Source organism: Pristis pectinata, chromosome 4 (assembly GCF_009764475.1).
Source record: "Pristis pectinata isolate sPriPec2 chromosome 4, sPriPec2.1.pri, whole genome shotgun sequence".
Taxonomy (NCBI): domain Eukaryota; kingdom Metazoa; phylum Chordata; class Chondrichthyes; order Rhinopristiformes; family Pristidae; genus Pristis; species Pristis pectinata.
The window spans coordinates 24967617-24994641 of record NC_067408.1 but is presented as its reverse complement, the minus strand read 5'-3'; the positions used below and the strand labels follow the sequence as shown (position 1 = coordinate 24994641).

The 27025-nt window shown below is 37.4% G+C and overlaps 1 protein-coding gene across 1 annotated transcript; it reads left to right on the top strand.

The window, feature by feature from the left end:
* Window positions 1-482: 482 nt before the first annotated feature.
* LOC127569176 (cyclin-dependent kinase-like 4) lies at window positions 483-24940 on the top strand. Its single transcript, XM_052013566.1, has 9 exons — window positions 483-650; window positions 3897-4091; window positions 6844-7022; window positions 11113-11225; window positions 15506-15645; window positions 17765-17853; window positions 20639-20786; window positions 23222-23628; window positions 24859-24940. The coding sequence occupies exons 1-9, from the start codon at window positions 483-485 to the stop codon at window positions 24938-24940; spliced, it is 1521 nt and encodes a 506-aa protein (XP_051869526.1).
* Window positions 24941-27025: the final 2085 nt, after the last annotated feature.

Sequence of the window (27025 nt, the reverse complement as noted above, 5' to 3'; positions counted from 1 at the left end):
TAATGAAGAGTACCGGTGTATGAAGCAAATGGGACAAGACACTTTCCATATTTATTTTGTATGAAGAACAAAGCAAAAGAGAAATGTCTGTCCACAAAAGAGAAAATTAAATGGGTAAATGAAGCTGCCTTAAATATTCCCCAACCAGAATGTAATGTCTGATATGTTCTTAAACTTCCACCAATCTTAATTTGAATGAAAGTTTCCCCTCTCTGGAAGCACTTGACCTAGCTTTATACTTCCTTTGAGCTCAGCTGTAGTCAGGAATTTAGAATGCGACAGGCTGAGAATGGGAAGCTCTGTCCTGGAACTCTTAACATTGGGCAGTGACACTGTACCATTATGGAATAGCACTTCCCTCTATTGTTTTATTTCAGCAAAGGTATAATGTTATTAGAACAAAATTCCCATATATATATTACCTGACTGTAATTTATAATTCCTAATAGCAATTTGTGATGCATTCTGATACAGGCCTACAAATGGAGATGTACGAGAATCTAGGTCTAGTGGGAGAGGGTACTTATGGATCAGTAATGAAGTGCAGACACAAAGAGACAGGACAAATAGTTGCCATCAAAAGATTTCAGGATCGAGAAGATGACAGATTAGTAAAGAAAATTGCTGTGAGGGAAATACGATTTCTGAAGGTAAGGGCATGAATTATTATTAATTTGGAAGAATTAATTTCAAGTGTTATGAAGGATTAATTAATTTTGAATGAAGATTTCCTTGATGGATCGGTAGGGAAATGCACCATGAGATTTGGTACTGAGTCATATAAAATAGAAGAGGCTAAATTCAGTGTAAAATCAGTATTACAATGTTAATAATGAAAGCTTACATATCCTATAGGTTCTCTGGGCTAGGGATTCAGGAATTCCAAGAAATAATGTTGTTGATGATAGTTTTGGATGTCTTAGCATCCTACCCTACAGTTTTTTTGCACTGATTTCCCACTGAATCTTCTGGAACCATTGTTGGCCTCATTAAATGAGATATGCCTTTGGACTGAAGGACTGAATTAAGCAATTGGTGATGTAATACTGGTTTGCATCATTCGGTTTGGACAGCATGTTAATCGGTTTGACTACCTTATTGCATATTGTGTTATATAGTTTTGCTACCATCTTGAAGGTGGATGTCTATCATATTGACATTCAATGGCCTCACCATCACTGAATCCCCCACTATCAATATCCTGGGGGTTACTGTTGACCAGAAATTGAACAGGAGTAGCCATATACACAATGTGGCTACAAGAGCAGGTCTGACGCTAAGAATCCTGTGGCAAGTAATTCACCTTCTAATGTCCCAAAGTCTGTCCACCATCTACAAGGCTCTAGTCCAGAGTGTAATGGAATACCTCCACTTGCCTGGAAGAGTGCAGTTTCAACAACACTCAAGAAGCTCAACACCATACAGGACAGAACAGCCCACTTAAAAAACACCTCATCCACAATCATTCACTCACTCCACCACTGATACAGAGTAGTAGCAGTTTGTACCATTACAGGATGCATCGTAGCAACTCACCAAGACTCCTTGGACAGCACCTTCCAAACCCACAAGTTCTATCAGCTAGAAGGACAAAGGCAACAAAAGCATGGGAACACCACTACCTGGAAGTTTCCCTCCAAGCCACACACCATCCTGTCTTGGAAATATATCACTGTTCCTTCATCGTTGCTGGGTCAAAATCCTGGAACTCTCTCCTGAGCAGCATTGTGTGTATACCCACACCTCAAGGACTGCAGTGGTTCAAGAAGGTAGCTTACTAGCACCTTCTCAAGGGCAACTAGGCATGGGCAATTAAACATTAGCTCAGTCTGTGAAGCCCACATCCCTTCAATAAATATATATATAAAAAAATGGCTGATGGGAAGCTCTGTGACTTGTAACTACAGCTGCTGGAAAATGCTATCTGGAGATGGGTATGAGAATTTTATTGCAAATGCTGTACCTTTGACTGACGGAACCACAGTCATTTTATTACAATTTGTGCCCATAATGTCCTTATAAAGGTAGCAGCGATGTATTTAAGTATTATCATAAATTATATATTGTTGGCCAGGCCTCATTAGTCAACCTTTTAGCCGAGGACATTTTTGGTTTAGGTTATCTGAGAAAGGCCTGAAAGTTTTGATGTACGGTTAGAGATGTGCTAATATGAGCTGTATGTTGCTTTGGTACAAGTGTTCAAGATAAATGAAAGATTGTTAATTCTTGTTTAGGAATAGGTGGCTAATTTTAAAATGTCACTTGGAAGAGAAGTTGGAAGAATTGTGTTTACACTGAAGATTATTAGAATAAGGAAAGCTTTACCACTGATAAAAGTTCAGACAGAGGCAATTCCCTATTTCAAGGAATATTTTAGGAGAATGTTGGGAATGCGAATAACTTTAGATTACTTGAAATACACACAATGGGACAGTTAATTGCTTGGAGCTGTAAGCTCCCATGGTCTTCTTAAAATACTTCACCAGACCTAAGAAAATGCACCACTTTTTGCCCTTTCCTTATAATACATCTAATGAAGGAAATACTGTGTATTCTCGCACCTTAAGCCATCACAAGCTCATGTTGCACTATACTTCCATTTTGATTCATATATTTCAATTGAGGCCATTGGACTTTGATCACAGGGGAAAAAGTGTTTTACAGAATGTATTTAAGGCTGCTTTTCAGTGTAGGTTGCTTTTCAGTGGTTCTTGGGTGGTGTCAGTTTTTTTGCAAGTATTCAGCTTTTCTGACTTCTGTAGGTTGGCATGTATTGCTATATTTGTGAGGAATTTCTGACATGTATATCTGACCAGCAAGAGCTAACAACTTTGCTTGTCTGTTGTCAAATGGTAACAATTGCCCATCCTTCATTGGGTAGAGAATGGTAGAATCTATTTGGAATAGAGTTGAACCCAAGACTGATGAATGATTAGAATTCAGTCAACTCAACTAATTTGTAAGCTTAGGCCTAAAGCATTGTGAAAGCAGGTAATTTGAAATATAAATAAAAGCTGTAGAAAATACTCAACAAGTCAAGTAGTTTGGTGGAAAGAAAAAAAAGGGTTAACATTTCATTAAACTCTTTCAGAATTTAAAACTTCAGGTTTTCAAACTTCCAGAACACTTGATAATTGACCAGCCTTGTAAAGGTTGATATCTCGAGGTGTTGGGATTCTACTTATTTGGGAATAACTCTTCAGGAAAATGCAAACATGTGATACTGAGATCTTGCTTGGAAGCAAATAGGAATTTATTAATATTCTATCTGGTAAACTGTACAATTGTAGTTAGTTAAATTTCAGCTGTACACCTAGCACGTCCTCATCTTTGGTTCTTGTGTCTAACTGTTCTGGAATGAGATAGTGGAAATACATATGCACCGAAGAAGGCACTTCATATTAAACAAACAGAAAGTGTTGAAAATCAAAAAAAAAATGCATACGCTGAGGTAAAAAAGAGAAAATGCTGGAAACAAGCAATAGATCAGGCAATATCTATGGGACGAGAAACAGTTAGTGTTTCAGGTCACAGATCTTCGATTAGCTGCTTGTTCCCAGCTTTTTCTCCTTCTTACTACAAATAGAAAGAGTTCCATGGTTGAAATCTCAATAACTTGGCTTGAAGACTAATAAACATGGAGGCAGATTTACATGTATTTCAGACACTTGAATAAATGAAAAGAAATAGCTGGTTGGAAGTGATGATATCCTTGTGAGTTTTCTTTCCTCAACGATATGTTACATTCTTGCCCAAGATCAAGAACTGAAAGAACAAGGATTTATCAAGTTCCATTTTATATTCTGTCTTAACTGGCATTCTTCTGTTATAACACAAAATTACAAATTTCATTTGTGAATAATTATTATTTCCTTTCTGTTCACAATATTTGACAGCAATTTAGACATGAAAATCTGGTAAACCTTATTGAGGTGTTCAAGCAGAAGAAACGTTTATTCTTGGTGTTTGAATTTGTTGATCACACTGTTTTGGATGATTTGGAACGGTTTCCAAATGGTTTGGAGAGTAAGAGACTCAGAAAGTGCCTCATTCAGGTGTTGAGGGCCACAGAGTATCTTCACAAGAACAACGTAAGTAAACACAATTGAAGACAGTTACATTTCTGGTAAATTGTTTGTGGATTTTCCATTTTGATTTGACAAATAAGATGGTCACTGAGCCAGGAGAATCATCAGAAAATAATGGCAGAAAAATGAAATAATTGACCGTGATAACAGTAAGTTTTGTGGACAGGAGGTGCATTACCCTGTGCAAGATTTTAAATACTACATAGATAAAGGATACTCAAGAATATTGGAGCCAGCTTAGTGGCCTCACATTGGCTCAGCTGTTCTATCAGACTCCTACTATAACTCCAAGAGTAGTTTGCTGGAATGCTTGGAAACCCTCTTGCATCCTACTTACTTTGTGTCCCTCTAAACATTTTACGAAGTCATGATCGAATTCTCAAGTACAGGTCTCTTGAACTTATTAAACCCGATATATCCATGAGCTGTTTAGAGGCTTTAGTAAAGTAAAAAATCCTGATAATAACTCATTGTGTTTTGAAAAATAAAATGATGAAAATATCATTAAAACTAGAAATAGCCTTTTATTAGCCACACACACAAGAGATGGAGCAAATGAACAAAGGGCACTACTGATTTATCAGTTGTTCCATTTATTTTAATATGGTTTGTTGACATCTCTGTTAATTTACTGATTTATCAGTGTGATGGCTGCTCTATGAATTAACAATTCATTGTTTCCTACTGCCCCATTAAAATATTGACTGGTTGATGTGTCATTGATTAAATTTATTCATTAATGTGACCAATGTGCCATTAATTTATTTGTTGGTGTGTTTACTGCTCAATTAATTCACTAGTTCACTGGCACTTATTTCCACTGTGATAATTAATTCACCTGCCCAGTGCTCTGTTAATTTATCTGTTGGTGTGTACATGGCTCTATTAATTTAGTAGCATTTGCCTCCCCATTAACTACTTAATTCGTGTGCCCTATGATCTATTAATTTATTGGTTGGTGTGCCAACTGCTAAACTATTTTTTTAATTCACTGGTGCTTGCTGCCACATTAATTAATTAATTCACCTGTTGAATGCTGTATTTAATTTTTTGGTCTGTCCAATGCTTCAGTAATCAATTAATTCACTGCTGCCTGCTTTTTCTTCAATTCATTCAATTGTGCCACTTTTGTTCATTAATTTAGCAATTTATTGGTTGCATACCAATTAAGGAATTTATTAATTTACCACTGCCTTTGTTTTGCTGGTTCACGGTGCTTCTTTAATTTAAAGTGCTTGTTTAATGTAATGTAATAGTCACCTGAAATATTCCATGGATTTCATTGTATGGAGCTGGTTGTTTTTCTTGCTGGTATTTGATGGTTCTGCTTTTTAGTATTGTGTGCATGTTTTATGTGTGTGTTGTGAAATATAAATCCTTATGATGTATCTGATTTAGACCATGTTTTAATCTTCTTCTTCTTCTTCTTCTTGGGTAGTTTTTCTGCAATGAGGTTGACTTTCTTTTACTTCAGTTTTGTGGGTTCTGAAGTGTCTAATGAGGCCAATCCAGGAGTCACAGACTTGTCCACAGATGGGCCAGGAGATGGCAAATGGGGTGGGAGGGTTGTTTGTAAGCTGCTGCATTCCTTCGACTACTTGTGCAAGACTTCTGTGTATCCCCATTGCATAGCTTCAAGTTCTCAATACTCCAGATGTTCCTTTTCCACTTTCAATGGTCATGGGCCAGAGGTTCCAACGGATAGGTGGAGATCTTTAAGGAAGCTTTGACCATACACTTGAATCTTTTTCTCTGTCCAACTGCTAATCTCTTCCCAAACAGAGCTTGGAGTAAAGTGCTTCAGCAGTCTGGTGTCAGGCATCCAAACAACATGGCCTCCCTAACATAGCTGATTATGAGTAACTAGGGCCTCAGTCAATGTGATATTAGCAGCAGTATATGCTGCTCACTTTTTATTAAGCTTTAATCACTTTCCTTAGAAATGTTGAGTGTTCAACATTGCATGAGTTTCATTTTCCATTTGCAATGTTTTAGATCAAGATCAGCCAGTGTAGAGTGATAACAAGGTGATTAGCAGATCATAGGAAATGGTCTGGAAATAGAATTTGCAAGAAAGCTAGCGTCAGAATATAACCTTTTTTGCATGTTAATGCTATTTCTCAAATTTCTTTGGCGTGTGGGAGAGCAACAGATGAAAACTGAGTCTGAAATCAAACTGGGTAAAAATAATATCAAGACTAAAAGAAAATTATTGTTATTGTGTCATGGGTATTGCAAATGCACAGTATGGTGAAACACTGCAATATTTGGTGTTTGGTCATATTGTAGGCTGTGTGATTTTTCTGAAACATATCACGTTAATGTAAAGCCTTACAGTATGTTGGTTACATTACAGTGTGCCACATGATTAAACAATCCTTCTTCAGTGAACTATCTGTATAAATTTCTTGGTGTGGTCTGAATATTTACTATTACAGGAGGAAGGGTGTGTCTGTAAGTTGATTTACCCAACTTGGCTGTTATTCATATATGGTAGCTGATTACATAATGATAGTGGAAGAGCTGTGGGAATTGAATGAACAACTATGGTTTCAAATCAATTTACATCCTCCTCTTCCATAGCCCAATACATTGATACTAAAACACACTGTCATAATATGCCTACTGAAATATATTCAGTTTTAGTGGGATGGTGGCTTGAACTGGCTTTGTGTAATTCATTGGTTTTGCTTTTCACTTCAAACAAAATTTGTGAACCATTTTAATCTGTTTTTCCCTCCTTACTTATCTCCAGATAATTCATCGCGATATCAAACCTGAGAATGTCTTGGTGTCAGGGTCAGGTGTTGTTAAACTATGTGATTTTGGCTTTGCCCGTACATTGGCTGCACCAGGAGAGACTTACACAGAATATGTGGCCACTCGCTGGTACAGGGCTCCAGAGTTAGTAGTCGGTGACAACAAATATGGAAAGTAGGTACATATTGTAAACTATCCTTTAGTTTCTCTTATTTCACAGAAGCAGAAGATTGCACCACTATTCCTACCAACATTACTTGGTAATGAACCATAATAGATCAGAAAGGACTCTTGTCTGATCCTTGTCTTCTGAGCTTGCTGACTTAAGTCAAGGACAACAAAAGAATCTATAATCTCAAAGTCCACAGACGAGGCTTGAAAAAACCTAACTAAAATTTTCAGTTTTGATTACTTTCCAGTGCTCTCTGCTTCATGGGCAGACAAGTGAGAACTCAGGTAAAGCAAACTAGTTCTGGTTCACTGTACTGCTCCCACGGTTGAATACCTGCTGATTGTCATTGACTCAGCTGACACAGAAAGAAAAGTCATATAGGAGAAAAGAAATAAGGGATAAAACCAAAGGGAAAATTCAGGGTAAGAAGTAGTTTGTGGGTTCTTAAAGCTAGCTGATTAACTAAGCTTGTCTTATTTCTGAAAACCGAATGATGTGACATCAAATGGGAAGTCTTTTGAGAAATGAAAGAGGTGAAATCAAACAGGGAGTTTTTATAAAAATTATTGCAAAATTGAACAGAAATGATACTCAACAAAGAACTTTGGCAGAACAAGCAGATTAGATATAGTTTGAAAATATAGCAGTTCAGGGCCATTAAAAATGTAAATAATTTTGAAAGGGGTGGGAGAAATACTCAGAAGCTTGGAAAATTGGCAACCATAAAATTGAGGAGGGGATATTAGATAGTTAGAGGTAGGTTCTGAAATGCTAAAGCGTCAGATGGCAAGGTACACCAAGGAAAACTGATTCCAATTAAATCGAGAAAGGAAATGTAGTGAATCGACAGAATGTGAGCTTCAGGCCCTGGAAACAAAGAAGCACTCATATTTTGTACTTAAGGTGAGCATGTAAGGATGAGCAGAGTCTGGAGAAAGCAATTAAGGTCAAAGGAGGGGTAAGTGATTTGTTTACGGAAGAAGACAGGTAGATACTTATTACTAGGCTTGTCTATGGCCTACTGACAAGTCCACTGGGCTGGCACTTCTATTGAGGAGAACATTGATTATAGGAGATAATTTGGTGCGTGGTAGAGGGAAATGAAGGCACAGAAATTGGAAATAACCAAGTTGAATTCACACTACAAGTTGTCAGACATTTACATACCCTGAGTGAGGTTGGAAAAAGATTTTTCTGTCAGATGCTGGGGAGAGATGTGGTTAGATGACAAGTTGATAATTGAAAGAGAGTGACAACTGGAGTAGAGAGCAATGCCATCAAATGTGGAAAAGGCATCCAGGTGTCTTGAGCAGGCAGAGAGATGATGGCATGGCTTGGTGAATCAGAAATTATGCATGTGATTTCATTGCTGGTCACTTAGAGTTAGAATGAGGTTTCAATGTACTGCATCAGTGTTCTGACGTATAATATGCACGAAAGAGTTGTTTTCCCAGATCTTGTCAGAACCTCCTTCTTAACTTTGATTCAGTTACCTAAAACATTAAAACTTTTTTCATTCATGGTAGTTATTGATCAACATTGATCACATTCAGGGGATAGTAATTGAATAACTGCATCTACTATTAGTATATTTGTGGTTTTAAAGCAGCATTGTGTGGGGAAATGGAATATTTTCTGTTTTATTGTAACAAGCATCAGTTTCAAATGATAATTCATGGCATATGCAATATTAAATGAATAAGTGTGGAGTTATCCACTTTGGTGGAAGAAAACAAAAATCCACATGTTATTTAAATGATGAAAGACTGGGAAATGTTAATGCACAAAGGGATGTGGATGTCCCTATACACCAGTCACTGAAAGCAAACAATCAGGTGCAGAAAGCAGCTAAGAAAGCAAATTGCATGGCCTTCATTGCAAAAGATTTTGTGTTTAGGAACTAGGTTGAATTACTATATTAAGTATAGTAATTAAATACAGTAGGACCTACTAAATATAGTAGGACCTTGGTTTGACTACATGACCACATTGGGTGCAGTTTTGGTTTCCTTATGTAATAAAGGATATATTTGTGAATGGAGCGAGTGCTGTTTTGTTTTGCATTAAAAAATAATGGACTACAGTAACTTAATTATTTACAGGCATGCTCCTTAGTTTTGTTTTCATATGTGTTACCGTCAATATAAGATATGTACTGACTCCAGAAACTGAGGTAATGAAATGATCATGACTTAACAGGAAATATGTGGTTATAGTAAAGATTGTACACAATATATAAGGAATATAATTAAATAGTTTCTTTCATATGTCACACTATAACACATCAAAATATGTGTTAATTTTTTTGTTGGGGAAGGATTTCTGAATCTAAAGCAAATAAATTTGAAATACAGATCATTTGGTTAGGTGGTGGAACAGGCTTAAAGTGCTAAATACCTCACTTCTGTTCCTGAACTTACATAAGCAACACTCATCTTCTGTATTTAATTCAGAGACATGCTGATACATTTTATTTTGTAAATACTACAAATGGTTTCCTTCTGTGTTCCCTAATTTGAACATACAATTTAAAAAAAAATCATTCATTATGTGCTAGTAGTAAACTGCATGTCATCAAGTATCAATACATGGAGTTAACTGTTTTGAAAGGAAATCATATGGTGTCTATTCAAGGCCATGTATAACTGGAAAGACTACATTCCAATGATGTGAAGACTAGGATTAGAATATGTTGAATAAATGGAACAGATAATGCAGATATAATTCATTTCCAGTTTAAAAATATACCCTATTTATCTGTTTGTGCTGAATCTTAATTTTATTTTATAATATTAGTTAACAGATAAATTACAATATGGGAACTGGATAAATACAATTGATTGGATTGTAAAAATGTTCCAGCCGTACAACCAGGAACTGGGAATTACAGCCTCTTCAGTTTAAGCAGGCATCTGCCATTTTCACTGTGGAACAGTGAATTTATAACAGAAAAAAGATATAAAATTGTTACAAAAACAAAATTCTTACTTCCTATTGTAGAAAGCAATGGACAAGGTTGTAAGATAGTTATAGATTCATATGGCACAGAAACGGGTCCTTTGGCCCACCCTGTCCATGCTGACAATAGTACCACTATACCATCCCATTTACCAGCACTTAGTCCATAGCCTTATATGCTTTGGAAATTCAAACTGCTAGTCTAGATACTTTTTAAACACTGTGAGAGTCTCTGCCTCCACCATCTTCTCAGGCAGTGCATTCCAAACTCCAACCACTCTCTAGGTGAAAAAATTCTCTGTTAGATCCCTTCTAAAACATCTTTCTCCTTACAAAAAACTTATGTGTTCTAGTTATATATACTTATGCTATGGGAAAAAGTTTTACCCTATCTATGCTTCTCAAAATTTTGTACACCTCTATTGGGTCCCCTTATCAGCCTCCTCCACTCTAAGGAAAGGAAAACAAACCTAACCTGTCCAGTCTCTCCTCATAGCTATTACACCCCATCCCAGGCAGCATCCTGGTGTTATCTCCTCTGCACCCTCTCCTGAGCAATTATGTCCTTTCTATACTATGCTGACTAAAATTATTCCCAAATGTGGCCTCACCAATGTTTTATAAAGCTGTACCATAACTTCACTGCTCTTCTGTTCTATGTCTGGCAGATGAAGGCAAGCAGCCCATATGCTTTTTTTAACCACCCTATCTACCCATGCTGTCACCTTCAGGGATCTTTGGACTTGTACTGTTTAATATGATATGGATATATATTTACAAATAAAATCATTCAGCCTTTTTCTTTAAAAACTCAAAGGTGAGAACTTACAGAGAATAACTTACAGAGAAGTAAGAAATAATTGAATTACATTTGTTAGTTGTTAAGAAATAAATAAGTAATAGTCATTATAGTAGGGTTCTATCAAAATGTAAATTACACCCTTTTGCAGAATTTTAAAAGTGGAACAAGTTTTCAACTCATGTATTAATGCAAAGGATCACCACCTTAATATGTTTTGAATGTGTGTGACTCTAATGTTCGCAGTAATTAAAGCCGGTAGTTCTCATATTCAAAAATATTTTGTAAGGTGTAACTAATTGTAATGAATATTTTAAAAAAATACATCTTTTTAGGCCTGTAGACATTTGGGCATTTGGATGCATGAGCATTGAAATGGCGACAGGAAGTCCTTACCTGCCTGGAAACTCTGACTTAGACCAGATCCATAAGATAGTGACTCAAGTGGGTGAGTATAAATCAAAAGATATTATTAAATAAGAGCTACTGCACTACTTACGCAAAATTTAACAAACTAGCTTTTTAAAAAAAATCACAATATGTAATTTACATTGATATCCTAAGTGTACTTTCAGTGGTACCAGTATGTAAATATAATTTTATTGGAAGTGGTCATAATTAGTTAAATTGCACTTAAACTTAAATGCCATGATTGAGAAAAATTAATATACATATGGATCTCCAATGCTCCCTCTTATAACCTATGATTTCTCATTTTCTGTTCCTTTTCTATTGATCATGACTCGTGCTGGGATATAGTTCCATACATAGCAGTAGTTCTCTAGTACTTTGCCAAAACCTGCATTCCTGATGATGAGTTCAGTAAGTGCCTTCAAAAATTTCAATTCTGGATGGCATCAATAGATGACATCAATGCTCTTTTTACCCAACCATGTGTATATACAGACACACAGACACGCACACACACACGCACATTTTTCCCATTCCCCCCCCACCCCCAAAGGCACCAACAAAAGAGCCCAACCAGCACACCAAATGAAAACCTGACTCAACATTAAAATTGGTGCATCTCTAGCCAATATATTTCTGTAACGCACCATATGGTGCTTTTACCTGGCGCAACATTGGAAGGCTGTGCTTTTCTGCATTATTCATTAAAGTTCAAGCGTAGTCTGATTTGTACAAAATGAACCCGTGATATTGTCAGTAAACATCAGCCATGCACACACTAACACAGATGTTTACATTAATTCAGGGTGTATTTTTAAAACTTTGGTAATAAATTTGGTATTTCCTCTAGTAACTGAATATATAATTAATGTCTCTATTTAGACTGTCCTAGTGTCCTCTGAATTGTCTGGTTTTTCTGAATGCCTTTGTGAATGCATGAATGTTGCATAAATATTATTTGCATGTCTTCCAATTTCAATATTTAAACATGTGCTTAAGTACCTCAGATGTTAAGTCCAGTGCATTAGACAGGTGACAAGCAAGGTAAAGCTGAGAAACAGGAATTCTTGAAGCTGAAATTGTTGTCAACTTGAGCTGATAGATTCACAATAAAGCTCATCCTGTACTGTAGTCAATCAGTTTAGATAATTTTTGAAAAGAGCCTGAAAATTAATTATGCAATTAAAAGTCTATTTTTTGTTTGATATGTTTGTAGATCACGGGGAAGGCTATTATCAATTGCTTTTAAGTTGATTAATGATAGTCCAAACATAAACCACTACTGTTTCACAAAATATTTTCTAAAAATCATAAAAGAAGTTGTATGTTTTAATTTACAAAATCTAGAATTACAAAAGAATTTACTGGAACAGCCACTCAATAAATCTAATCACCTGATGAACAATAGAAAGATGTAGAATGATATTAGAGCAGGAAAGTTATGGTACAGCTTTGTAAAACCTTACTTAAGCATTAGATAAGGGTATTTGACCTGTAATGTTAGCTCTGTTTCTCTTCCCACAGATGTGGCCTGACCTGCTGAGTGTTTCCAGCATTTTTTGTTTTTATTTTAGATTTCCAATATCTGCATTTTTTTGATGTTCAATTAGTTAAGCCATAGCTGGAATACTGGATGTTGCCTGGGGTGGACTGTTTGAGCTATGAGGAAAGACTGGATGACACATATGTTTTCCTTGGAGCAGAGAAGTCTGGGGGGTGGGGATGGGGACTGATTGAGCCATACAAAATTATGGAGTTTGTACATTCTCCCTGTGTCTGCATGGGTTTCCTCCAGGTGCTCCGATTTCCTCCCACATTCCAAAGAAGTACGGGTTAGGAGTTGTGGGCATGCTATGTTGGCGCCGGAAGTGTGGCGACACTTGTGAGCTGCCCACAGAACACTACGCAAAAGATTCATTTCACTGTGTGTTTTGATGTACATGTGACTAATAAAGATATCTTATGGGGGCATAAAAAAGGTCGATAGGGAGAAACTTGTCCCTTAGCAGAGATGTCTACTAGCAAAGAAAATAAGGTGAGGGGGGACATTTGGAGGGGGATTGAAGAAGAAAGTTTTTATACAGAGGGTAGTTGAAATCTGTAACACACTGCCTGAGGGGTTGGTGGAGGCAGGTATTTTCATAACATTTCAGAAATATTTAGATGAGCACTTGAAATGCCATAGCATGGAAGGCTATGGACCAAGGGCTGGAAACTAGGATTAGAATAGGTAGGTAGTTGGGGATGGTGGGCCAAAAGGCCTGTTTCTGTGCTGTATGACTCAGATCATGGAGTTCAGGAATGTCCTAGCCTTCTGTTCTAATTCAGTTATCCTGGGTGTTTTGTTTTTATTTATTCTCAACACTTGGGCAATGCTGGCAAAGCTACAGATACTATTCATTCCAGATTGCCCTGAGAAAGACAGAACTTGCTTTTATGCAGAGAATTTTATTACCTCAGAATGTTCCAAAGCACTTTAGTCTGTGAAGTGCATTCACTGGTGTAATCCAGGAAACTGGCATAATCCAGGAAACTGGCAGACAGTTTGTATGCAGCGTAGTACCAAGAAGGTCATTGAAATAAGAACCAGGAATGTTGGTTGAGGGCCTTTTTTAATATGGTGTTGAGGGATCTTTTGCATCCATCTGAGAGGGTATTTGTTTACATCCACTTGAAGGTAAGGAGGTTTAATCTCTCATTCAAAATGTGGTAGCTTGTCCTATGAAGCACAGTTAAGTAATCACAGGAGATATAATAGTGGAGGGAAATAAAGTGGCTGTCATTTCTATTCTTGATTACCAGCCATCCAGTCCTGTTGGGAAATGGAGTTAGTGGTGATGATGATATTGATTGCTTACACTTAGTATGGCCAGAGTGGCCACTTGATGAACTCCAATGTTGGTAAGAACTGTACCCTTGCAAAAAGGAGGGAGAAAAAATTTAAGTGGGGTATAAAAACACATGAGCTAGATTTTCCCTCAGGTGGATAAACATTGCACTGTACTTTTTCAAGGATTTTCTATGTGGTTTTGAATTGATACTTATTCTAGAGACCCAAATAATATGGCACCTCCTTCAGACCATCTGGAACCTGTGTGAACAGACTATATATCTCTTCAACAATGAGATAGAATAATCATCCAGGCACATTATTGTAGAGTTTTAACTAGGAATCATCATTTAGGATATTAAGTTCAATTTCAAATCAGGTACAGAAAACAAAATAGAGGGTAGAAAGACTGGATTAGTAGCAAGGGGATACAGGAGGAAAATGGAAAAAAAGTATTTAGATACTTTATGAATCTCCAACAGTAATTTTAAATTTGGTAAGAGAATCTACACTTGGAAAACAATTTTCAGATTTGTTGGGTTTAGTTCATTTGTGAGATAAATACAGCAATTCTATACAGTTCAATATAGTTGATGAGGAGCCAAGTGGCAAAGTACACTTTTGGGAAGCAATTGGATGAATTTTAGAATCATATTAATCAGCAGAAAAGCAGTCTATTTAATCTATAGTGTCCACGCCAGACAAAAATGAACTATTTAGTTTACTCCCACTTCCCAGGTCTCAGCTTTCAATCTGTGCCCTTGTAAATATGACTTTAAGCACCCAGGTACCTTTTAAAAATAATTAGGGCTTCTGCCTCCATCAGCCTTTCAGCAGTGAATCCATCCCTTCCACTGTAAGGGTCACCACCCTTCCTCCTACTCCCGCCTCCTACCCCCACCCCTTTCCCCTTCCCCTCCACCCCCATACACACACTCTGAGTAAAAAAACATTTTCCTCAGCTCCCTTCTAATCATTCTACCAAAGAACTTAAGTCTATGCCCCTTAATTATTGACCTTACTGCTGAGAGAAATATGTCATTCCTGTTCATCATATCTAGGGCTCTCATAATCTTGGACACCTTAATTAAGTCTCTCCTCAATCTCCTTTGTTACTAAGAAAATAACTGCTGCAGTCAGTATCTTCTCATAACTACAATTCTCCAGCAACATTGTTGTAAATCTCCTCTGCAAAAGTCAGCAACTTTTGGAATACTGCTTTTAATGAAGGAAGTGAAGTTACCAGGAGTTTCTGGCCAATTCCTTTTAGAGTGCTTGTTTGTCACTATTATTTCTGTAATGAAATGTGGCTCGTAAAGGACCAACCAAAAAATCGCTGTTCAGAGTAAAGATGGAATTATGGTCATTAACCTATCTAGTAATTCAGATCAATACTGGTCTGTCTGAGGACCCTTACAGTACTACTTACTGATGTGAGCTACCTTATGAGCTGCCTTATTTTAATCTGCATTCTTTATTTTGATCAGGAAATTTAACACCACGCCTCAAGAGTCTTTTTAGCAAAAATCCTACATTCGCTGGGGTATGTCTACCAGATATCCAGAGACCAGAATCACCAGAAAAGAAGCTGTCAAAATGTAATCCTTTGTTGACTCTGCTGGTGAAGGTAAAGTGTTTGAGGAGATTAAATAAAGATTCATTAAATATCAGTAGGATGTCTTCCATGACAATTAACTTTTCCTAAAAAGGGAATTATAGTTCACAAAATACTACCTAGTTCTTGAAAGGAAAATTCAATATTTAGTCATGTTACTTAGTCAGCTGCTGTTACTTCTTTCAAACTGCTGATCCAGATGAGCTCTATAGAAGTTTCTGCTATATTGTGTCATGAAATTCCATTCAAATGATGTTCCCAGTAGGAACAGTGAAATGAGGGGGAAAGGAACCAAGGATGCAGTGGGTGGCAAGGGGAATAAAATGGTGTTGGGGGGGTGCTAACACCCTACTGTCTTTCATTTTATCTCATTTTCCACTACAATGTTAGTGCGAGACCAGAAAAGGGGTTTCAAACTGGTGCACAGCCTAGATCTTAAAAGGCAGTAGTAATATTTTTCATATGGATATTCAAAATCATAACAAATCTGACAAATCAGCTTTCAACAGGGATGGGGATCGGGTTCATTATGGAAAGCAGCAGGCTCCAGATTTACAACCTAATGCCTTTAAACAGGTGACAAAACATGTCCGAGTGTTGCAGGTGCCTGCCATCTGTATTCAGATGGCTGAACTTTCCACTGTTCCAACTCAGTGGTTCAGGTGAATGTGATTCTGACATAACAATCTTACCATTTGCAGCATCGCCATCTGGGAGGAGATACTGAACTTGACAATATGGTGAAACTAAATTGACAATGGCACAGATGCACCTGCTAACCCAGCATTATTTCTGGATTAGCCGAGTGCATTAGTTCCAGATCACCGCATATCTTTCATGGAGTGAAATGATCATTTTTGTCTTTTGGAGAACAGCAGACTTTCTGAATCAACTTTACAAACCAGGCACAGAGTTCAGAAGTGCAACTGCAGATCCAAAAGGTCCACATGTTGCAAAGATATTGTTGGTAATTGTTTGAGATGTCAGACATCTGAAGACCTGTAAATTATTGACATCCACACTCTTCCAATCATAAATGCACAAATACTGTCTCTTCTGTCCTCATAGTGACATTTAGTCCATATTCACAAACTTACTGACCGTAATGTATGCTCTCACATTCCCACAGTCACATTCTCATACATTCTCATGCATAGTGTTATTGGAGACAATTATACACACTACCCTCAATCATACAGTCAGTTAGATATGAAAGATCTGTTGTACTATTTGTGGGGCAGAGAATTGTTTTGGTCTGTCCATTGTTCACAGGTTAACGAACACTCCCAATAGCAGAATAATTTTATTTATAACTTTAATTGTAATTCTGGAGACCTTGCTGCGTACAAGTTTACAACTGTGTTGAATTAAGTAACAAGAGTCACTATAGTTCATATCAAAGTATTTTGTGTACTGCATCTTTGGGTGTCTCTGGGCGACATAATGAACAGAAAGAAAATAGTTCTATTATTGACCTTAGGACATCACAAAGAATTTTTACAATTAATTAAGTGCTTTTGAATTCTGGTCACAGTTGTAATTTAGGTAACAATACAGCAAGATCCCACAAACAACAATGCAACATTGACTAGAGGATCAGATTTTTAATGCTGATTGAGAAATAAATATCCTCAATCTTCGAAATAGAAAGAATTCCCATGGGAACTTTTACATCCACTTCAGAAAGCAGACAGGACCTCATCTGAACAAAACTAACTCCAATAATTCAGTACCACTTAGGTCCTGCACTGGAGTGCAAGTTTAGAGTTTTGTGCTCAAACCTTTGGAGTAGAACTTGAAGTCACAATGTCTGACTGGGAGAAAAATATGCAGTCTACTGAACCACAGGTAGAACTAATGAACAGCTACATAAATACAAGTTGTTTTATTTCTGCCACATAGTTAAGTTTCCTTAATAAAGTGAGGCACTTTCAGGAGATTACCCCTTTGAAATGGTTTCTATTGAGTCCTGATTGAGGGCCCTGAATTTTAGAAAGTCAACTGCAGTCTTTGGGAGCAGGGCTAATTACCTGCTTTTGTGCCTTATTTGTTGAAATCAAAGTTTTTGGTTAATCATGGTTACAGTTTTGTTTGGACATAAGGATTGATTGGAAATATGATGTTTTCACAGAAATGCTTACAGATGGATGCAGACAAGAGAGCTTCATCCACAGAGCTTCTAAAACATGAATATTTCACAGCAGATGGATTCTCAGAGAAGTGAGTACTTTTTAAATCAGAAAGAAAGCTATTTTAATGGCTATTTCTAACAATACTATTACCTTCCTTCTAAATGATTCAAGAAAAATCCACTCAGTAACAAGAGAATAATGTCAATTTGCAGAATTGATTTATTTTTTAAAAATTGTGATTGTATTCAATCCCTTTACTCTCTGCCTATTTCCCAGCAAGTCATGGACCAATTGCAATAAGGAAACTACTGTTTATGTCTCTACCAGTGCCTTCCTCTGAATATTTGTGGTGAGGGGGGTGGTGGGTGGGGGTGTGGAAAAAGGGACAATACACAGACTGGTTGTTCTCCTCATACCTGAGCTTTACAGTTGAAATGAGAAGTAATGAATGAAAATTAGGTCTGCTAAATGCAAAAATAAATGTTAATCACTGTTTTACTGGCAAAAAATAGTGGGAAGGGAATAGACGGTGGGAAGGGGCAGGCACGATAGTGTAGCGGTTAGTGTAACACTTTTACAGACCCAGTGACCTGGGTTCAGTTCCGGCCGCTGTCTGTAAGGAGTTTGTACGTTCTCCCCGTGTCCGCGTGGGTTTCCTCTGGGTGCTCCGGTTTCCTCCCATGTTCCAAAGATGTACGGGTTAGGAAGTTGTGAGCATGCTATGTTGGCGCCGGAAGCGTGGCGACACTTGCGGGCTGCCCCCAGAACACTCTAAGCAAAAGATGCATTTCACTGTGTGTTTCGATGTACATGTGACTAATAAAGATATCTTAGATAAAAAAAAGATTTTGCCTTTCTTGAGGTTGCACAGAGTGTTGCCATGGGAAGGGTGGAAGGGAATGTTGTTGCTGGTGATAGAAGAGTGAACCAGGGTAGACTCACAGATGGCAAGGAAGGGGATGATGTGCTTTTTAACGACATCACATTTTAGGTGGCAGAAATATCAATGGATAATCTATTGAATTGGAAGCTGGTGGTGTGGAAGATAAGGACAAGTGAAATCCTTTCATTTTTCCAAAAGGGAGGGGAAGGGTTGAAAGCATAAAGACAAAATGCAAAGGGCATGGTTGAGGGTGCTGTCAGCTATAATGTAGGGAAACCTTGGTTGAGGGGAAAGAGGAAAGATTGATGTGGAAAGGCACTCAGCAGAACAAATGTGTCAAAGATAGAGAAACTGGGAGAATAAAATGGAGTCATTACAAAAAGCATGGTGAGGGGTGATATGGACAATATAGCTATGGGGATTGGTGGTCTTAGGGTTGATATTGTTGCTGACCCTAAAATTGGCATCCTGATGGAGCATGGTGATGTAAAAGAATTGCATATCTTTGATAAAATTACATAGTTAAGGTTAGGAAGGTAGAAACAGTTGAAGTAGCTGATGTTGTCAGATGTATTGCAAACATAGGTGGGGAGAGACTAGATAAGGGGAGGTAAAATAGTCAGATTGGGAAGAAATATGCCACGAAACAGTGTGCTGTATCAGGCAGATTGCTTGGGGATTTTGGGTGGAGGTGGAAGTGGGCTATGTGTGATTAGGAGACTGAAGTTTGAGACTGTAAAAGGAAAATCTCAGTGACAGAGAAACAAAGGCCTGATATTCAGTAGTGGGGTCATGGTCTTATGGGACATATTAGGAGTTGTCAGGGAGTTATGATTGAGTCTCTGCAAGGCAGAGGCCAGTTTGCTAAACAATATCACTGTCCTTGTTGGCATATTCAGGTTAGGGTGCTGCAGGTTCAGAGTGGTGATCAGTTAGGGTAAGTGAATGGGGTAGGAAGACAGAAATTGTTGATGTCACACTGACAGTTTGCAATGAGGGGATAAGAGAAAAGTGTGCAGATCTGAAGTTGGGAAAAGTGTTCAGATCTGAAGTTAGCAAAAGGGTCCAGCATGCCGGAGAAGGGCCCTGGCCAAAGAAATGGCCCTGAAGGTGGAGGCAGCTGAAGAATAGGTAGAAGTCACGTTGAGATCAAAATTTGTTGATATTGAGATGGTAGGGAATGAAGCTGAGACCTTTGTTGAGAACTGATTATTGAGTTTGGAGAGGGGATCAGAAGAGAGAATGAATGCAAGATAATGTGTGAAACTGGTGGTATATATAGGGCTAGAAGGAAGTGATGGGGAAGAAAGACACAGAGAATGGTTTATATCCAAGAGCTGTTGAAACATGTAGTCTTTGACATTTGAAAGGAAGAACATTTTTGTTAAAATGTTAGATGAGATGCTTGTCATATAAACTTTGAACTTTACTTTTTTAAATTTTGAAACTTAATTTATACAGCACGGTAACAGGCCCTTCCGGTCCAACGAGCCTGCACTGCGCAATTACACCCAAGTTAACCTACTAACCCGTACGTCTTTGGAATATGGGAGGAAACCGGAGCACCCGGAGGAACCCCATGCAGTCATGGGGAGAATGTACAAACTCCTTACAGGCAACGGCGGGAATTAATTATATTTTCCTGAAAATACATCTTACATTGCCAGAAAGCACTAGAAAATGTTTATAAAGCCAGCACACTAACCTGTGGAAACTTGAATAACCTGTACAGGCTGCAGGAGGTACCTATCTGGGAGCTGAAAATGTTGCTTCAGTGAATCAGGCTAGCGACAAATTTAAAAATGAATTCTCAAAAATAGTGATAATGTTAATTGCAGAAGTTAACTGAGGTTTGTTTACAGGTTCCCTTGAAGTAATAATCAAAATCAAAAACACTGCAGATGCTAGAAATCTGAAATGAAAGCAGAAAATACTGGAAAAACTCAACATATTAAGCAACATCTTGAAAAAATTATCCTTGTATTTCTAGATTTATCCCAGAGATTCAAGCTCAAGTTCTCAAGGATATGAAAGATAATCCGCTGTTGATAAGAAAGCGTAAAAACATCAGCAAAGAAATTACAGAATATGAAAAGGCGCTGTTAGCTGTAAAACAAAGTGGTAAAAAGCATGGAAAGGTGAGGTTTTTTGTTCTGTTATAATTTTAAAACCCTTGTTTGAGTTAACATTTATTGACAGTGATTTTAGAAAAAAACACTAACTGGGACAGGAGTTAGAGAGTGACATTTCGTTGCTGGAATGTAGGTTCGAATCATACCTGGATTATTGGGGGAAATCCTTTTTCGTCACTAGCTGTAAGGAGCTTATTTGAAATATTTTTGGATGGCCTCCACTGATCAATTTGAACCTACATTACAAAATAGTTCCAAATGGCTGTTAGTAGAATTAAACCATCAATCACACTCGAGCAAGTGCATAGGATGACTTGTTTGGCAGATGTTGCATGGGTACTTGAGGTGAGGTGAAGAGAATTGTGGGGCATGGGTGTGATGGGGCTGTGAAACTGTTGTGTTAACAAGAAACAGCTTCAAGTAGCAACTGAATGGAAGGGAAATGAGGTAGGAAAGTGTGAGCAGAACCTTCTAGTGTTAAAGTTGTTTCCTGTTAAAACAAAAGATTCACAGCCCCATTGCACACATTCCCCACACCACCTCAAGCACTAGTGCAACACCTGCCAAACTAGCCAGACCCATACTTGAGAGTCTCCAAATCAAGCCCAGAAAGCTGTCTTAAATTTGCCTTGTCTGATACAGATTGATTCTCTGTCTCCAGACCTGCATTGTATTTGCACGTTCAAAGAATTTAGGTGCAAATGAGCATGTTTAAGAAGTGTAGAATGGGTAGGACTGAAATGTATGCAGCTAGATTCACATACTTTAGCAGCACGAGGGACTAGCTATTCAGATTTGGACTACTTTTTCGGATTGGACTTCCCTACTTTTCAAGGCATTAATGTGCAAGAGCAAAATGAGAAAAATTGAAAGCCCCACTTTGAGATCTACACCTCTCGATCCAATTAATAAGTCAGTCTGGACCTGTCTAACTCAGGAATTTATTTACTGAGCTTTATGGGTGGGGTAACTAAAATTCTAATCTTCTATTGTGAAATCTCCACAACATTAACAGAAACATGTCAGTTTATTCCACTGAAAGCTGTTAATAATCTATTCAGTGTTTCATCTTTGACAGTTCTGCCCCTAGTTAGATTAGTATTGTCCAATGAATTAGCTACAACTGGGTATTGGCAATGGTGAAATGGTTAAGTGAATTTCTGCTAACAATGAATAATGAGTACTTGATATCATGGCTGAATTGGTGATTGCAGTATTGTTTGCACATGAAACACACATGTATTCTTTAATTTTATAGTTTTGTTGATGGCACATTATTTTGATGTTCATTCAGAAATTAATTTTATATTCATTTATCTAAAAGTGTAATATTCCAACCCTAATTATTTAATCTGGAAACAAATCAGTTGCGCCAGCTATGTATTTCTTTAATAGATTACTTCATGTAATATTGAAGGAACATGTCACATTTTATATATAATAGCAGATTGATATTTATATAATTAAAGGTGATCATTACTTAATTCTTAAAATGTCCCTATTTCCAATGTAGAACAGATTTAGAGTTATTTAATATTAAAAATATTCAAATATACTCCATTCAAATTTATTAAACAGACTGAATCAGCTGAGATCCAACACGATAATTGACCAAAGTTATATTTTAGACTATAATATTATAATTCTACTCCATTTAAGTTGTTTAAGGTATAACTTGGGTGACAAACTGTGATAATTATTGGAGGTGATATTTAGTTCTGGCTTTAATCTCCAGCAAACAGTAGCAATTATGCATATTTTTATCATACAAGGCCAGTAATGTAAATTTCTAAGTTCTTTTGCTCAGTTATCCATTTGTAGGTTAGCTAGCCACTGTAAATTACCCTGGTGTGGTGAGTGGGGGAGGAGTTTATGAGAATGTGGGGAGAATAAAAAATGGAGATTGATGCAGCATTAAAATAAATGGGTAGTTGATGGTTGGCACGGACTCAGTGGGATGAAGGGTCCATTCCCATGCTGTATCTCTCTATGAAAACATAACTTAAAACTCAATGCAAAGTCATTTAGGAGTGAAGTTGGAAAATGACTTTTCACATGAGCGCAACTCTGATCAGGAACTTGGCAGCATTGGCAGGATCAAATTGTCTACTTTAGTAATCTGATGCCAGGGATGGTTGATTTATCATGATACATCCTCTTGATAAATCAATAGCCACAATTGACTGACAACTGATTTTTACCTGTTGCAAAATTTCATTTTATTTTTTGTTACTCTAGGATGAATTTGCAACATATGGTTTATTTTTAAAAATATACAAATGATAGTCAATGTTAAAAATAGATAATGAATCAGGTGGATTTATTCAGGAGCTTGAATCACTCGGGATCAAAATTAAACCGAGGTACTCCAAAACGACAAATTATGTGTAACTTATTTTTCAGATGCTAATCATTCAGAAGACAATTTTCTCTTTATGTAGGACACAATAAGAGACAAAGAGCCTAAAAGTAGGAAATACAAACGTATTAGCTCAAAAGGAGAGACAATAAAAGGGGAACAAATGGATCATCCAACTGTTTGGAAATCTTCTCCAAAGCCTCAGGAAGCCACCCTGGGAAATCCTTTTGCAGGAATTGAAGGAACTGAAGGAAGTCCCATGGGAACTGAAGGAAAGCCTACTGGAACTGAAGGAAGGTATAGTAATGGCAGTAAAGCAAATCCAGCGGTTACTTCTTTGAAGGATTTGAACAATGGTGGGGAAGGTTTGAACAACACACCAGCTGCCAGCATCCCTCCCATCGGCATGCATGCCGGAATGACCACTTCTGCGTCTCCTAATAAAAATCTCAATATTGACACCAACGAAACTTCAATATCGAACTCAAGGTAACGATCAAGAAAGTATGTCACAAAATTCTGTAGTACAATCATGAGTAATACATCTTTCCATAAGTAGACTTCCCTGTCAGACTGTACAATGGCACTAAGAACCTTTTATAAATACCCTGTTGGAATTGCATATAGTTGTTAATTTGCAGGCTTTATCTATGAGTTGCAGTAGTTTAATTTGTTGGCTGTTATAGGTAAGGTGATAAGGACTTGAGCAGAACAAAAATGGCAATGTCTCCAGTGCAATTGCTATTCTTTGACAGTGGCCCTGGTGAAGGCTGCAGGAAAGGGGGGAATTGTCTAAGTGGAACACAAGGGAAAAGGTCATTCTATCATTCTAGTATACCACAGACGTCATACATTTGATTACTGTACAAAGGATTTTTATCTGCTATCTTTCACTTGAAGGCTTATAAAACACGTACAAAATATTATTTTACAGGATCAGATGGTGCACACCATTTTTGGCTTAATTGTCATTCTGCTGACATCTAGATGTATTCTGAATACAATTTAACACTTTGTTTACTTTAAGCTACAATCACTAATATATTGTGCACTCTTGCTCATCACTTTTGGCAAAAAACTGTTCATAATATTTTGATATACATCAAATTTACTTCTTATGTAGCCTGGTCTGCTGATTGTACCTGTTGTTAAAAACAGACTTTGTAAAAACAAGCACTTCAATTTGTGATTTTTAAATGAGGAATGTCACTTTTCGAAGATGGATCACTTTTCCATTAAAGTGATGGATCAATTTCAACTAAGGCACCATCCTAGGTACAAAAAGATTTAGATCCAGATGAAAACCCTGTCTCTTCTGCTCCAAATATATAATTTTTATTTCAACTGTAGAGAAGTAATCTTTCTATCAGTATCATATTTCTGTTTCCTATATTGGTGTAGTTAATGACTGTGTAAGGAAATTTACAAACTTTCAGGTAGTCTTTGGCAAATGGTAAACAGTTTTGTGCAAAGTATCCATGCTCTTTTGGAACTGGATTGATAATGACCCCAAATTGTTCTTCTGGAAGATCCAAATGACTGGTAAAAAGACACTCAAGTCTCAAGAGGTGATCAAATGCCATTAATTTGTCTTACCATTGTTTCCCAGGTGCTTTGCATAATGACCATTATCAGAACATCCCCAGCTCTTGTTTGGTGCAGGGGCCATTGTTATGTTGTTTTTTTTGTTTTGAGAAAATAAACTTTTAACTTTTTTAGGACACAAGAGAAAGTGAAAAAAAAAGCAAGCCCTTGTGGCAACCAGATACCCAAAACACTTCCAGCACCAGTAAGTGATTAGATGTAATATACATGCATCATTTTGATGAAGTTTATTTGTTAAACATAAAGAATAATTTTTAAGAAGTTAAACTATATTTCACCTTTAGCTAATTTAATAAAATTTTTAAATAAGACAGTATTTGAACTTGACATGAAGATCTACCTTAATTTTTTCTAAAACTGACAGCAGAGCCCTTGATTTTTTTACTTGGGACAATGGCTCAAAATGAAGTATATAAACTCCAGTGCCTTCCAAAATATTTTGTTGAATATAAATAGTAATATCATATTTGCATTTTTTTTGTTAGCTAAGAGTTCTGACAGGCATTGAATTATTGCCTGCGAAGAGACTGGGTAGGCTACTTGTTGCCTCTCTTTGATGACATGCCCATATTTTACTCAGTTAAGACCTTTGATAGGTATTAGCATTGCACCCTCAAGGGCAGTGGCCACTGAGTGTTGACTTTGGTGATTAAGGGGGTCATTTATTTTCATTTTAAGATTAATTGGTTTAATTTAGACTTACAGTTAAATTCTGTTAACATTGTATTTTTTAACTATTTATTAGACTTAGGTGTGTGTTTAATCACTATTGTAAGTATGGAATTGAAATGAAACTTTTGGTAATTTGGCAATGACAAAACTCTCTGTTGGTGGAGGTGGTCATTGCCAGACACTAGTGTAGTGCAATGATAACTTGCCAGTTATTATTCCAAGCCCTACTGTTTTTGAACATATGGCAATTCTTTGATTGAGCTCTTATTAAGTGGAATGGAATGAGCCTGAAGAGCCAATCTTCCATTTGGCATGGCAACTGAAATATGGTTGGAGCAGGTTGCCTCAGAAAAAAAAACTTATGCAAACATGTGAGGTTCACAGTATTGCCTGTGAGGATTTTTTAGTGATGGTCATATAGTATTGCCTTGTTGATAAATCCATGTGGTTCATTAACAGAGTTATCAACTGCTGAATCCTTGGGAAGCCCACAATCTGGGCAAATCTCCATGCCCATGCTGTCTGCTGCACTGTACTCAAGCAGAAGAATAATAATTTCCCACTCCTTGTGCAGAGAATGCAGTTGTGTGTTGTAAACTTTGACGTGAGGCATGTATCAATTATCACCTGCAATGATGCAAAGGCTGAAATGTTAAGGGTCAGTTCCCAGTCACCACTATTTTTGAAAATCTTTACTTTCAGATATATTGCCCTCAAGACTTTTGGATATAATAGCTATGCTGCTGATGATTCTTGGAGTATAGGCTATCTTGGCCAAAGCCCTGGCCTCTACCTCTTTGACATGTTTGTACAGGGAGACCTTGTTTTGGGGATCTCTCATCATGCTCAGAAACTCAGCTGGACTAGTCATACAAATACGGAGTCTATGAGGACAGGTCAGAGGCTTGGTATGCTGTGGCAAATGATTCATCTCCTGACACTCCGTATGCCAACTAAAAGACACAAATCAAAGCATATAGAATATTCTCAATTTTCATGGATGAGTTCAGTTCCAATGATATTCACAACATTCCTCACGATCCCGGAGAAAGCACTTCATGTCCATTCCACCACCTTAAATATTCACTCCCTCTACCATAGTCGAACTGTGACTGCAGTGTGTGCCATGACCAACGACCTTACTGTCAGATGTGACTCCAGCCGTAGGATGATTTTCCCTTGACCCTCATTGACCTTCATTTTGCTATCAGTTAAATATTGCTGCTATAGCAATATTTTCATCTCTCCTCAGGCGTGAAAATGTTTGAGTTTATATTGGCTTACTTCAGTGTACCTGACGAAGAATGATCTTGGAGGTCACTGATGATCAGAGGCTCAACTGGACAGGTCATGTAAATATCATGACTAAAAGAACAGGTCAGAGGGTGAGTATCCTGCAGCAGGTGACTCACCTCCTGACACTCCAAAGCCTATCCAGCATTGACAAGACAGATTAGGAGCGTGATAGAATACTCTTCACTTTCCTTGGATAAATATAGCTCCACCAATTCTCAAGAAAGTCCTGAAGAACCAGGTTACGGTATCCAGCTAGATTACTACCTGATCCACCATCTTAAACATTCATTCACTCCACCACTGGCACCTAGTA

What these genes read in the sequence shown, in the direction of transcription:
- LOC127569176 (XM_052013566.1), top strand. Translation starts at nt 483, where the DNA reads ATGGAGATGTACGAGAATCTAGGTCTAGTGGGAGAGGGTACTTATGGA. An exon ending in AGTATCTTCACAAGAACAAC is followed by an intron (nt 4,092 to 6,843) that starts GTAAGTAAACAC and finishes ACTTATCTCCAG; the next exon opens with ATAATTCATCGCGATATCAA. An exon ending in ACTTCAATATCGAACTCAAG is followed by an intron (nt 23,629 to 24,858) that starts GTAACGATCAAG and finishes TAACTTTTTTAG; the next exon opens with GACACAAGAGAAAGTGAAAA.